The sequence below is a fragment of the Pristiophorus japonicus genome, chromosome 14 (assembly GCF_044704955.1).
Source record: "Pristiophorus japonicus isolate sPriJap1 chromosome 14, sPriJap1.hap1, whole genome shotgun sequence".
Lineage (NCBI taxonomy): Eukaryota > Metazoa > Chordata > Chondrichthyes > Pristiophoridae > Pristiophorus > Pristiophorus japonicus.
Window position 1 is genome coordinate 186,972,556 of NC_091990.1, and position 13,625 is coordinate 186,986,180.

At 47.0% G+C, this 13,625-nt stretch overlaps 1 protein-coding gene across 2 annotated transcripts in view; it reads right to left on the bottom strand.

Annotated features, from left to right (window-relative positions):
* The window catches only part of dennd2b (DENN domain containing 2B), a 489,686-nt gene that overhangs the window by 316,975 nt on the left and 159,086 nt on the right, over positions 1 to 13,625 (bottom strand). For both annotated transcript variants that reach the window (XM_070899957.1, XM_070899956.1), the window contains exon 2: positions 5,949 to 6,053. In XM_070899957.1, the coding sequence (XP_070756058.1) occupies positions 5,949 to 6,022 (74 nt within the window). In that variant the 5' untranslated portion in view covers positions 6,023 to 6,053. The remainder of the gene's footprint in view (positions 1 to 5,948; positions 6,054 to 13,625) is intronic.

The following is a 13,625-nucleotide window of genomic DNA, read 5'->3' on the forward strand; positions in this document are numbered from 1 at the left end:
CGGGTTCCTGACCTTCACCCCCCCCCACCGGGTTCCTGACCTTGCCCCCGCTCCCCCACGAGTTCCTGACCTTGCCCCCGCTCCCCCACGAGTTCCTGACCTTCCCCCCGCTCCCCCACGAGTTCCTGACCTTACCCCCGCTCCCCCCCGGGTTCCTGACCTTCCACATCTCCCCCCCCCCTGCCCCCTGGTCACAGATTGTTAACAGGTTTAATGGATATGAAGTGAGTAGTGACAATGTCATGACTTCCGTATCTATGCACTGAGCTTTCCGAGGAATCAATCAGGTCTCGGGGGAGGAGATAGAGAATGTAGTGCAGGTGTAAAGGCGAAGGTTAGAGTTGGAAGAAAGTGATCCATCTTCCCATCTGGATCATGTTCTCACTCTCATTCACCCCCCTTATTTGACCCGATCACTTTCTTCCCCCATCCCCACAATGCTCTCCGTGCTCTTTACTCCTGACCCCCTCTCCGAGCTCCTCTCTCCCCTGCCGAACCTCTCTCTTCACCTGATCCTCTCTTTTCCCCCCTCTGCTCTCTCTCTCCCCCCTTTCGCTCTCTCTCCCTCCTATGTGCTCGCTCTCCCCTATCACTCTTCTCTCCCTCTCTCTGATCTGATAGGAACATATGAACATAAGAAATACGACCAAGAGTAAGCCAGATGACCCTTCGAGCCTGCTCCGGTATTCAATAAGATCATGGTTGGTCTGATCTTGGCCTCAGCTCCACTTTCCTGCCTGTTCCCCATAACGCTTGTCTCTCCTATCTCCTCTCTCTCTCCGATCTCTTCACTCTCTCTTCCGAACTCCTCTCTCTCTCCGATTTCCTCTCTTTCCCCTCCGATCTCCTCCCTCCCTCTCTCTCTCCAATCCCCCCTCTCTCTCATCTTTCAATCCACTCTCTCCCCCGCACCCACCCCACCTCCCGCCACCAATTAGGGATGGGCAATAAATGCTGGCCTTGCTGAATTAAATTTAACAAATGGGGATTCTTCCGGGGATTTTGTTTGCCCGAGGACACAATATTTCATCTGTCCCTGAAAAGCAGGAACGTATGGTCAGCCTACTCTACCAAGAAGGTTGTCACTTAACATGTTTTTCTGTAAGCAGCCGTGACCTTACATCCTGGATGTTTGTCAAGGACAATTTCTTCCTTGAGTAGGCATTCCTGACAACACAGATATTTAAAGTTAGTTCCTCTTTTAGAAATAAATGGAATTGTCATTCTGAGTTCAGTCAACATGCCGAATTCCCATGCAGTGACCTGTATTTGACCTACACCCTGTTTAAAAAGAAACGGGCAATATATCGAATGACCTTAAGATATACCCATTGCAAAGATGTGATTTGAACAATACAAAAGAGAGTGAACTCCACTTTCCTGCCTGTTCCCCATAACCCTTGACCCCCCATCTCCTCTCTCTCTCCGATCACTTCGCTCTCCCTTCCAATCTCCTCTCTCTCTCTGATTTCCTCTCTCCCCCCTCCGATCTCCTCTCTCCCTCTCTCTCCGAGCCCTCCTCTTTCCTCCCCCTTTTCAATCCACTCTCTTCCCCACCCCAGCCACCAACAGATCCCCTGACCTCCACACGGAGTGGAGGAAATTCCACCTTGCAGGTCACAATGATTGTGTACAGCGCATGTGCGTCTCCAGTATACAGCGAACATGTTCGGCTCCGGTATACAGTGCACATGTTCGGCTCCGGTATACAGCGCACATGTTCGGCTCCAGTATACAGTGTGCATGTGCGTCTCCAGTATACAGTGTGCATGTTCGGCTCCAGTATACAGTGTGCATGTGCGTCTCCAGTATACAGTGTGCATGTTCGGCTCCGGTATACAGCGTGCATGTTCGGCTCCAGTATACAGTGTGCATGTTCGGCTCCGGTATACAGCGTGCATGTTCGGCTCCAGTATACAGTGTGCATGTTCGGCTCCAGTATACAGCGTGCATGTTCGGCTCCAGTATACAGTGTGCATGTGCGTCTCCAGTATACAGTGTGCATGTTCGGCTCCGGTATACAGCGCACATGTTCGGCTCCGGTATACAGCGCACATGTTCGGCTCCAGTATACAGTGTGCATGTGCGTCTCCAGTATACAGTGTGCATGTTCGGCTCCGGTATACAGCGCACATGTTCGGCTCCGGTATACAGCGTGCATGTTCGGCTCCAGTATACAGTGTGCATGTTCGGCTCCAGTATACAGTGTGCATGTGCGTCTCCAGTATACAGTGTGCATGTTCGGCTCCGGTATACAGCGCACATGTTCGGCTCCGGTATACAGCGCACATGTTCGGCTCCAGTATACAGTGTGCATGTGCGTCTCCAGTATACAGTGTGCATGTTCGGCTCCGGTATACAGCGCACATGTTCTGCTCCGGTATACAGCGTGCATGTTCGGCTCCAGTATACAGTGTGCATGTTCGGCTCCAGTATACAGTGTGCATGTGCGTCTCCAGTATACAGTGTGCATGTTCGGCTCCAGTATACAGCGTGCATGTTCGGCTCCAGTATACAGTGTGCATGTGCGTCTCCAGTATACAGTGTGCATGTTCGGCTCCGGTATACAGCGCACATGTTCGGCTCCGGTATACAGCGTGCATGTTCGGCTCCAGTATACAGTGTGCATGTTCGGCTCCAGTATACAGCGTGCATGTTCGGCTCCAGTATACAGTGTGCATGTTCGGCTCCAGTATACAGCGCACATGTTCGGCTCCAGTATACAGTGTGCATGTTCGGCTCCAGTATACAGTGTGCATGTTCGGCTCCAGTATACAGTGTGCATGTTCGGCTCCGGTATACAGCGTGCATGTTCGGCTCCAGTATACAGTGTGCATGTTCGGCTCCGGTATACAGCGTGCATGTTCGGCTCCAGTATACAGTGTGCATGTTCGGCTCCAGTATACAGTGTGCATGTTCGGCTCCGGTATACAGCGTGCATGTTCGGCTCCAGTATACAGTGTGCATGTGCGTCTCCAGTATACAGTGTGCATGTGCGTCTCCAGTATACAGTGTGCATGTGCGTCTCCAGTATACAGTGTGCATGTGCGTCTCCAGTATACAGTGTGCATGTGCGTCTCCAGTATACAGTGTGCATGTGCGTCTCCGGTATACAGCGTGCATGTGCGTCTCCGGTATACAGTGTGCATGTGCGTCTCCAGTATACAGTGTGCATGTTCGGCTCCGGTATACAGTGCACATGTTCGGCTCCGGTATACAGTGCACATGTTCGGCTCCGGTATACAGCGCACATGTTCGGCTCCGGTATACAGCGCACATGTGCATCTCCAGTATACAGCGGGCATGTTCGGCTCTGGTATACAGCGCACATGCGCGTCTCCAGTATACAGTGCACATGTGCAGTAGGCCACAAAGGTGTTCGTGCAAATAATCACAGCGCTTTAAAATATTTTGCTCTGACCACTCGCGATAGCTACACTCTGCTATTTCATATTTCGGGTTGAGTATTTCACATACCCGTGTCCTTGGTTCTTTATCTTTAGTGCCAGTTGTCCCCACTTCATGACGTTCTGCGACTTTCCTTTATTTCCCTAATTCCAGATTTTAACTTAACTGTGATCCAAAAAATGTGTTCACAAACGACATCTCTGATATGTCATCAGCTGTATCTGTTGGTTTATTTTCTCAGTTGTTTGTGGTTCCCTCTATGTGTTCATCTAGCTGTTATTAATGTTTTACAATTTCAGTAGCTTGTACCATATTCCAAGCTAACTACATCCTTTTTAAAGGATGTAAAGCTGTCATATAAAACATAGACAGTGGGGGAGGGAGTGGGGGTGGGAGTCATGGCTTTTGTTCTGCCGTTTACTTCGCTGCTGGTGAAAATTTGTTAAAATCTAAAACAGAGAAGCAAGGGCCAAAAAATATAATTCTGCTTTAAAAATAAGACTTTATGTATGATACATATTTTAGAAATTTACATGCAACCCACTTAAAATCCAGGTGGGTGGCAACCCTATGGCCCCAAGTTTCCACATGATTTGCTCCTGATTTTTAGGAGCAACTGGTGGAGAACGGAGTATCTTAGAAATCGCAATTCTCCACATTTAAGTTTTTATGCAGTTCTAGTCAGTTAGAACAGTTTCACTTTTGAACAGAATTTTTTTTTCAAAAGGGGGCGTGTCCGGCCACTGACGCCTGATTTGAAAGTTTCCACAGTGAAAACGTACTCCAAACTAACTTAGAATGGAGCAAGTGAAGATTTTTGTCGGCCTGAAAAAATCTTGTCTACACATTAAAAAATCAGGCGCAGGTTACAAATTAGGCGTCGGGAACGAGGTGGGGAGGGGGGGGGGGAAGTCATTACATTCTACAATAAATCCTTAGTTATACTTCTACAAATATTATACAAATAATTCCAACCTGAATAAAAATTTATAAGCAAAGAAAAGATTAAATAAACCATGTTCCTACCTGTGTGAAAGTGCTTCAGGCAGGGAGACGGCTGCAGGAAGCTTCACAAGTTGAGGCAGCCGTTCCCGACGGCAGGGGAGGGAGGCAGCCGTTCCCGACGGCGGGGGGGGTGGGGAGGAGGGGGGAGAGGCCCCCTGCCGTCGGTCGGGCCCCTCGGGAAACGGCTGCCTCAACTTCTGAGGCTTCCTGCACCTTCTCACTGCTGCAAGAAGCCTCAGTGCTGATCATGGAAGGGCAATGTGGTTTTATTAAAAAATGTTAAAAAGTGAACAGCTACAAAGAACGACAAAAATGGCCGAGTGCCAATGTTTCCTTCACACTGCGCGTGCGTGAACGCTCCAACGCGCACGCGCAGGATTGCCGGTAGGAAAAAAACTCATTTAAATGGTACCCGCCCCCTCCTACTTACAAAATCAGCGCGAGTGGTAGGCTCCGCCCCCTGGGCGCCGCGCCAAGCTGACATCGAGCTGCAAAGCGCTCGAGAATAGCGTTTTTTTTTTCAGGCGCCGTTTTCGGCGTGAAAAATGGGCGCCCAGCTCAGAGAGGCGCCTGTATTGCCGCATGTGGAAACTTGGGGCCTATATGTGGAAGGAATTCTGCCTCGCGTTGTCAATCATTTATCTTTCTGATTTGTATCAAAAAACTTGCTGTTATGTGGCCAGGCTCTGTGTGTGTTTGATTTGTATGGGCACTGTACGGTGAGGGCACTCCTGTTGTATACTATCTTTCTCATTTTCTGCATCTCGGGAAAAGCTCTGATAATTCTCCCCCAATTATCTCTTTGTCCCATTGTATTTTATTTTGTTGTGGCTATTCTAGAATTTGCTGTTTTCATAGTACTGGCTGCTCCTGTCGTTTCGGGCCTTGCCTGCCTGTGTTTGTATTTTGTGTCTGTATTTATTCAGATGGTGATTACAGCTCAGTTTCTATCCTTGTACTGTTTTCAGAAAATGTGCAAGTTGGCTTTTGTTGGGGACCATTAGATCAAATTGTGCAAAGTCCAATCCTGAGCTGTTGGGACTGTGTAAATCATCATCATTGTCACAGGCGGTCCCTGGAACCAGGATGACTTGCTTCCACGAGTTCACAGATGTTTTGATGAAGGACCCGATGTTCCAGTCCTGAACTCCAATTGAGGGGGTGGAAGATGCCTGTGCGTGGATTTTTTTAATGTGTGGTGACCATTGCACATCAGCCACCACACGGGCTTGACAGAGCTAGGCCTTATCCAGTGGCAAGGGTTAACCAGGACGACTGGAGACCTGCTCTGCTGCACGGACCTAGTGCGCACACATATCGCAGTGTGGGCTGTGTAAATACTATGCTATGGAAAACAACTAGTCAAGGAGGTATAGCATAGGCTGTAAAGTCAGGCTCATATTCTGGCAGTTCACTAAATTACTTTGCTGGCGCAGTGAGAAGCTTTGCGGAACTATGCCCAAGGGGATTGAATAAAATGCTCGAAGTATAGAAATTTAAGAAGCTGAGGTAACAGTGCGGAACATGTCGCTCACCTGGTGCTTGTGTCATGAGCTGCTTTAGTTGCTCCAGCTGTATGATTGGCACTGGCATTCTTGTTGGCAGTCATCTTTACCTATCCCCTCAGTGTCCCTGGTCACCTGCAGAGGGAAGTGACATGTCAGTTACTTGGATCTGCTTTTCAACCTAAACTCAGTGGACAGTAATGGACCATCACCATCACCAGACACAGCGCTGAAAGCGGTTCATTGTGATGGAGATAAAATTGTTACATTTGACAAATCATCTTCCATCAAGTAGAAACCATAAGCTTGGATTTAAATGTACCGAATAACAGCAGGTACACAAGAATTGCTGTTAACTGCATTATTGTTTCAAACAAAACGGTAATAACAACTTGCATTTATATAGCACCTTTAATGTAGTAAAACATCCCAAGGCGCTTCACAGGAGTATAATCAGACACAATTTGACACCATGCCACAATGGATATATTTGTAAAGTAAAATGCTGGAAAGGTTTCATTCCTGGCCCATTAACTATTTTCTCTGTGTAACCACCCTGCCATTGCTAAGTGGCAAGTGCACTTGGTAAGCTCAGTTTTACACTTTATAAAGGACCTCCCAGGCTGATATGGACAGGATGTTGCAACTCTAGCCGTGAAGCACGTGCAGAAACTCAGAAGTTCAATGCAACATTGAATCAATTGCATCATACACAGAAGCAACATAAATGATGCTATTGAATTGTTTTTTTTTAAATTCCTCACCCTTAACTTGCTCCAGTGCCATTCCCTGACCAAGAAACGTATTTGCATGTCTCTGACTGTATGTGACTCACACAGTGTGGAATGAATGGTCTGGAATGATTCTCCCATTGGCTTTCCTCCATTCCCTGTGGGGTCTGCTTGGACTCAATTCACCTCCGCGAGTAAAATGAGAACTTTGTGTGGAAGTTGTCGGCCTGAAGCCATAATCCATTACCGTGTCACTTTGTGTTGAAACACCAACACAATGCCCCTTGACACTCTCTCAAATTTATTAAGAGAGTTTACGCTACAGCATCAGTACATGGCAATTTTCTTGTATCATTCTTCAGGCGACCAGCAGAATCTTAAGAAAGCATCCTAAAATATATGTCCTATTTTGTTAAAGGGCTTTATAAAAACACAAACAGCTCTAAGTGGCTATCATCGTGGAGGTGTTGCTGCAACGGTTCTTGGCTATTTTATGAATTAAGCTAGCTCTAAATACTCCCCAGGTGGATACAACGCCCCAGTTAAATCCAGTTCAGCTGGTGGAAGTCTATACGTGCATCCACTGTAAACTAGCTGTTCAGAAAATGGATTCTATTTCTGTGGGCATGGCTTCATGTCCAAGGGCCGTCACACAGAGGCGTTTCACTGCCAAACAGCTGGTCTCCTGGAGGCGCATAGCATTTGGAAAGAGGAGGAGGTTATATTTTTGATACATTTTTTAATATAAGCATGGTGTGGGATTTTCACTGAAAACCGCTTAAAAGCCCCACACAGAGTACAGGTGCGGGCAGGCCACAGCATTTTTAAGATCGTCCCGAATCCATGAATATTGATAATTCAGCACAAAGCTAAATAGCACTTGCGTAATATTTTATCTGAATTTGTTTGACCTCCTTGTTCCTTCACCAAGTCTCAATCACATTAACCAAAACAATGAGAAACTGGGAAGGGGGCTGTGGGGGCGGAGGGGTGAAGAGCAACTGGGAAAACATAAACAAATCACAAGATCAAAGATCCTTCTTCTGAAAATGAAAATCTACCCCATCTTCAATTATATAAATATAGTTAAATCTCAGCTGGTATCTATTTTCAAATCTATTTGAATGATGAAGTAATTTTGGAACAAATCAATCAGTAAATTAATTATAACTTTTACAACATTTTACAATCAGTTATTCCTTGCACAAGTTTAAGATACACCTGATCTATTGTCACAAAGTTGAAAAATATTGAAAACATTACTGTTACAATATCATTGATTGAAGTGACAGGTTATCTGAAAGTAATTCTGGATTCCGAAGCCATTGCACTCATCACTAGTATGACAGTACAGTGATAAAGATGAGCTTGACAATCCAGCCTGATGAAACAGTAACACACAATCGAAAATCAACAATGAGTAATCCTGATGTACTAATGTGTCTGCTCTTTTTTGGAGTTTTTTTAGCGCGCAGTGGCCGGGACTGTGTCTCAATGCTGTTTGATATCATGAATGGCAAGTACATGGATTGAGCAGTTTATTGCATTTGTTTTTTAAAAGACGTAGGTACGTATCTTAGCAGTGCGAGTACTGTGTTTTTCACTTATCATAGTATCATAGAATGCTACAGCACAGAAGGAGGCCATCATACCTGTGCTGGCTCTTTGAAAGAGCTATCCAATTAGTTCCACTCCCTGCTCTTTCCCCGTAGCCCTGCAAATTTTCCCCTTTAAGTATTTATGCAATTCCCTTTTGGAAGTTATTATTGAATCTGCTTCCACCACCATTTAGGCAGTGCATTCCTGATCATAATAACTCGTTGCATAATTTCTGGGACAATTTTGCTACATTTTACCCCAATCATTAATTGTTTTGCTGAGAATGCTGCTATTTATGCATTTTGGTTTTTTTTCACCGAATGTTTTCTTTCAGTATTCTTGGCTGCTGGCCATTTCTCTGTCAAAGGAGAAGATGGTGAGCATGGACATTCCTTGCTCAATTTCAAACGTACTTGAAATAAGCAAGAGGAGATCATGAGGGGCCACCAAATTCAGGTGCAATGACACCTGACGTATTAAGTCATACAAACATAGATAGAAACATAGAAAATGGGAGCAGGCCATTCGGCCCTTCGAGCCTGCACCACCATTCAATGAGTTCATGGCTGAACATGCAACCTCAGTACCCCATTCCTGCTTTCTCACCATACCCCTTGATCCCCCTAGTAGAAAGGACTACATCTAACTCATTTTTGAATATATTTAGTGAATTGGCCTCAACAACTTTCTGTGGTAGAGAATTCCACAGGTTCACCACTCTCTGGGTGAAGAAGTTTCTCCTCATCTCGGTCCTAAATGGCTTACCCCTTATCCTTAGACTGTGACCCCTGGTTCTGGACTTCTCCAACATTGGGAACATTCTTCCTGCATCTAACCTGTCTAAACCCGTCAGAATTTTAAACGTTTCTATGAGATCCCCTCTCATTCTTCTGAACTCCAGTGAATACAAGCCCAGTTGATCCAGTCTTTCTTGATATGTCAGTCCCGCTATCCCGGGAATCAGTCTGGTGAACCTTCGCTGCACTCCCTCAATAGCAAGAATGTCCTTCCTCAAGTTAGGAGACCAAAACTGTACACAATACTCCAGGTGTGGCCTCACCAAGGCCTGTACAACTGTAGTAACACCTCCCTGCCCCTGTACTCAAATCCCCTCGCTATGAAGGCCAACATGCCATTTTCTTTCTTAACCGCCTGTTGTACCTGTATGCCAACCTTCAATGACTGATGTACCATGACACCCAGGTCTCGTTGCACCTCCCCTTTTCCTAATCTGTCACCATTCAGATAATAGTCTGTCTCTCTTTTTTTACCACCAAAGTGGATAACCTCACATTTATCCACATTATACTTCATTTGTCATGCATTTGCCCACTCACCTAACCTATCCAAGTCACTCTGCAGCCTCCTAGCATCAACCTCGCAGCTCACACTGCCACCCAACTTAGTGTCATCCGCAAATTTGGAGATACCACATTTAATCCCCTCGTCTAAATCATTAATGTACAGTGTAAACAGCTGGGGACCCAGCACAGAACCTTGCGGTACCCCACTAGTCACTGCCTGCCATTCTGAAAAGTACCCATTTACTCCTACTCTTTTCTTTCTGTCTGCCAACCAGTTCTCAATCCACGTCAGCACACTACCCCCAATCCCATGTGCTTTAATCGCTTGTGTGGGACCTTGTCGAAAGCCTTCTGAAAGTCCAAATATACCACATCAACTGGTTCTCCCTTGTCCACTCTACTGGAAACATCCTCAAAAAATTCCAGAAGATTTGTCAAGCATGATTTCCCTTTCACAAATCCATGCTGACTTGGACCTATCATGTCACCTCTTTCCAAATGCGCTGCTATGACATCCTTAATAATTGATTCCGATGTCAGGCTGACCGGTCTATAATTCCCTGTTTTCTCTCTCCCTCCTTTTTTAAAAAGTGGGGTTACATTGGCTACCCTCCACTCCATAGGAACTGATCCAGAGTCAATGGAATGTTGGAAAGTGACTGTCAATGCATCCGCTATTTCCAAGGCCACCTCTTTAAGTACTCTGGGATGCAGTCCATCAGGCCCTGGGGATTTATCGGCCTTCAATCCCATCAATTTCCCCAACACAATTTCCCGACTAATAAAGATTTCCCTCAGTTCCTCCTTCTTACTAGACCCTCTGACCCCTTTTATATCCGGAAGGTTGTTTGTGTCCTCCTTAGTGAATACCGAACCATGTCCAGTCTATGTCCATCAGCAGGCCGGGCCCAATACAGGGAGCAGCGTGCGGCGGTATACCACTGCAGGGAGCAGCGCGTGCTGCTGCAGGAGGGCGATGGCTATGAAGCCAGGTCGCTGATTACAGTGCGGGCAGGCATAGCAGGAGGGGTGAAGGAGCGGCAAGAGTCCATGGAGGTAAGTGACCGGGGCCCAGGAGAGGCGTGAATCTGGGGCCCAGAAGAGGCGAGGGCCCAGGGACAGCACGGGCCAGCCCACACTGCGATATGTGCGCACTAGGTCCGTGCAGCAGAGCAAGTCTCCAGTTAGTCTTGGGTAATCCTTGCCACTGGACCAAGACCTAGCTCTGTCAAGCCCGTGTGGTGGCTGGTGTGCAACGGCCACCACACGTTAAAAAAATCCACGCACAGGCATCTTCCACCCTTCACAATGTAGTTCGGGATCTGGAATATTAGGTCCTTCATTGAAACACCTGTGAACTCGTCCCTTTTTGGAGTGGAAGCAAGTCATCCTCGCTTCGAGGGACTACCCATGACGATGATGTCCATCACTACCCGGGGACCCACGTTTATAAACCCCTGTGCGTATACCTGCACATGTTGGAGGCCTGTCTTTGCCACCTCCACTTCTGCAGGATGACCTGTAAACAACATCTGGAACAGGGGTTGATCTTCCTTTCAAAGTTAGGATTGCTACAACATTAAGTTTTGATGTTCCCAGATTGTTCCAAGCCACCTCAGGTGCATGTGCCACATCAGGTAGTCTGGGCATTGCATCCATGTATCAAGTAAGTGATAGGCACAATACTCACAAGAGACAACATTTGCAGCACCCTTTTCATGGCAATATATTTGAGGGTCACAAACACCACATTTACTGGGCCTTTGTGTTACACTAATAAAGAAGCAGCTCTCATTTGATAACATCATTTTGAAGTATTTTGTTGAGGAATGTCAGTTCCCTGTTTGTGTAATAGTGTGCATATTGTGATATGTCCCATAACCTCCTCTTGACAGAACTGGATGTCAGACCTGGCTTCTCTGGGGTTTATTTGTCATTTCAGGTAACATTTTGCTTTTCTTCAACTTTCCTTTCACCAGATCCTGAAGCTTTGCCAATACCTTTTAACTGAACAGTGCATTTTCCGTTATCTTACAGCACTCAATATTACATCAGCATAGAGTTTCGGAGATCTCTGAAGCTCAAAAACTCCCCAAAACATTTTCAGCATCCATCACTGCAGCCATTGATTATTCCTGGGTCATACATAATGCAGTATGTTGCTGCTGTGTAAAACACTGCAGTGCTGAAATGCAGATTTCTTTTCAATGCTTCAGGTTACAGTTCAATAGTATCACTGTTAGGAGTTTGAAGGCTACATAAAGTGCTTACGTGATCCACTTTCTCTCACTCATGAAATTCTAAGCATGGGCTTCAATGTGCTCTGGGAGTGCACTGTGTAGCAGGTTTGCATTAAGCTCCCTTGTGTGCTATTGTAGTATAGTCATTAACCCATTTATTTTACAAGGGCAACAACTGTGTTAAAATATCATGCAATGAAACTTTACACAAACCGAGGTGTACCAGGTGACATTAAACCCACAAATGAGTTGATGGATCACATACATATTCAGAGTGAGGGCAACTGACGGTTTTCTTTCATTTGTATAATTTGTGGATGTTCAATACACATCAACAAGTCATACCAGTAATATTTGGTCAGTTAAAACTGTTGGTTGCTGAAAATGCCCCTTTCCAAAAGGCCTGTTAGCACCTCCCATGGTGTCTTAGATTCAAATAACATTCAATGCTAATTTAACGATGGCACCAAGCCATTTTTTCTCAGCTATTGCCCCACAAATGACCCACGCAGTTAAAAAATGTAATACTTCATTGCCTAAAAGCTACATTCTGCTGAACTGCCCCAAATGGAAGACGTAAGCTTGAATGCCAGTCTCCTGCCGTGGTGGAAGGGATCTTCGTGTGCCACTCACCTCTTGCTGCAAATGTTTAGGGGACAAAATTGTCCACCGCCCGAAACGAGTCACACCTACTGCTCTTGGGGCTAGACTATCGCCGCCATTTTCGGCGGTTTTTCTCGTCGGTACAGCTGTTTTTCGGTGAAAAACCTCCTGGCGAGAGTTCTGCCCACATTTTGAAAATACCGCCTGGGAGCAAACTGCCCGCGCACACCGTCGAGGAAACCGCCACAATCTAAGTTTTGCCTCAACAGGGACCCATACGTAAGATCAAAAAAACGGCCACGAAAAGCTGCCGGAAACAGGGTGGTCGGTGAGTACCCTGCAAAGAAAGGTAAATTAAAGGTTTTTTATAATTATTTTAAAAATTCTATTACAGCAATTACGTTAAAAAGTGTCTTGAGAATGTCTTATAACTTTTTATTTTTTGTTTAATTGAAAAAATATTTTTTGAGTTTTTTCCCCTCCCAGGGCCCAACCGCAGCCTTGGACTAAATTTTAAATACTTACCATCCATTCAGGTAAGAACTGCCCGTTTTACCTAGTTTTGCCTTTAACTGCCGAGAAGCCGCCGAGAAGCTTGGTGCAAGATGCATTTTCTCGCCCGGCGATACTTTTTAACTTTATTATGGAAATTTTCATCAGCGTTAGTTGCAGAATGTTAGTGATGTTTCTGGGCGGCAATCGAGCGGTGAGGAGATTTAGGGAAAGTCTAGCCCTTGACGTGTTCCGGCTCCCCAGTGCATGGGGCAGCCAAGCTGTAGAAAGTCAGCACTTCCGGGTTTTCTTTGGAGTGAGGCCTCAGCATCAGGGCGCAAGTGGGGGAGGGGTGCAGTGGGGGCAGGGCGCCAGTGGGGGCGGGGCGCAAGTGGGGGGGGGGGGGCGCCAGTGGGGGCGGGGCGCAAGTGGGGGGGGGGGCGCCAGTGGGGGCGGGGTGGAAGTGGGGGCGGGGCGCCAGTGGGGGCAGGGTGGAAGTGGGGGCGGGGTGGAAGTGGGGGCGGGGTGCCAGTGGGGGCGGGGCGCCAGTGGGGGTGGGGTGGAAATGGGGGCGGGGTGGGGGTGGGGGCGGGGTGGAAGCGGGGGCGGTCGGGGTGGGGGCGGGGTGGAAGCGGGGGCAGGGTGGAAGCGGGGGAGGGCGGGGTAATGGTGGGGGCGGGGTGGAAGGGGCGGGGTGAGGGTGGGGGCGGGGTGGGGGGCGGGGTGGGGGCGGGGGCG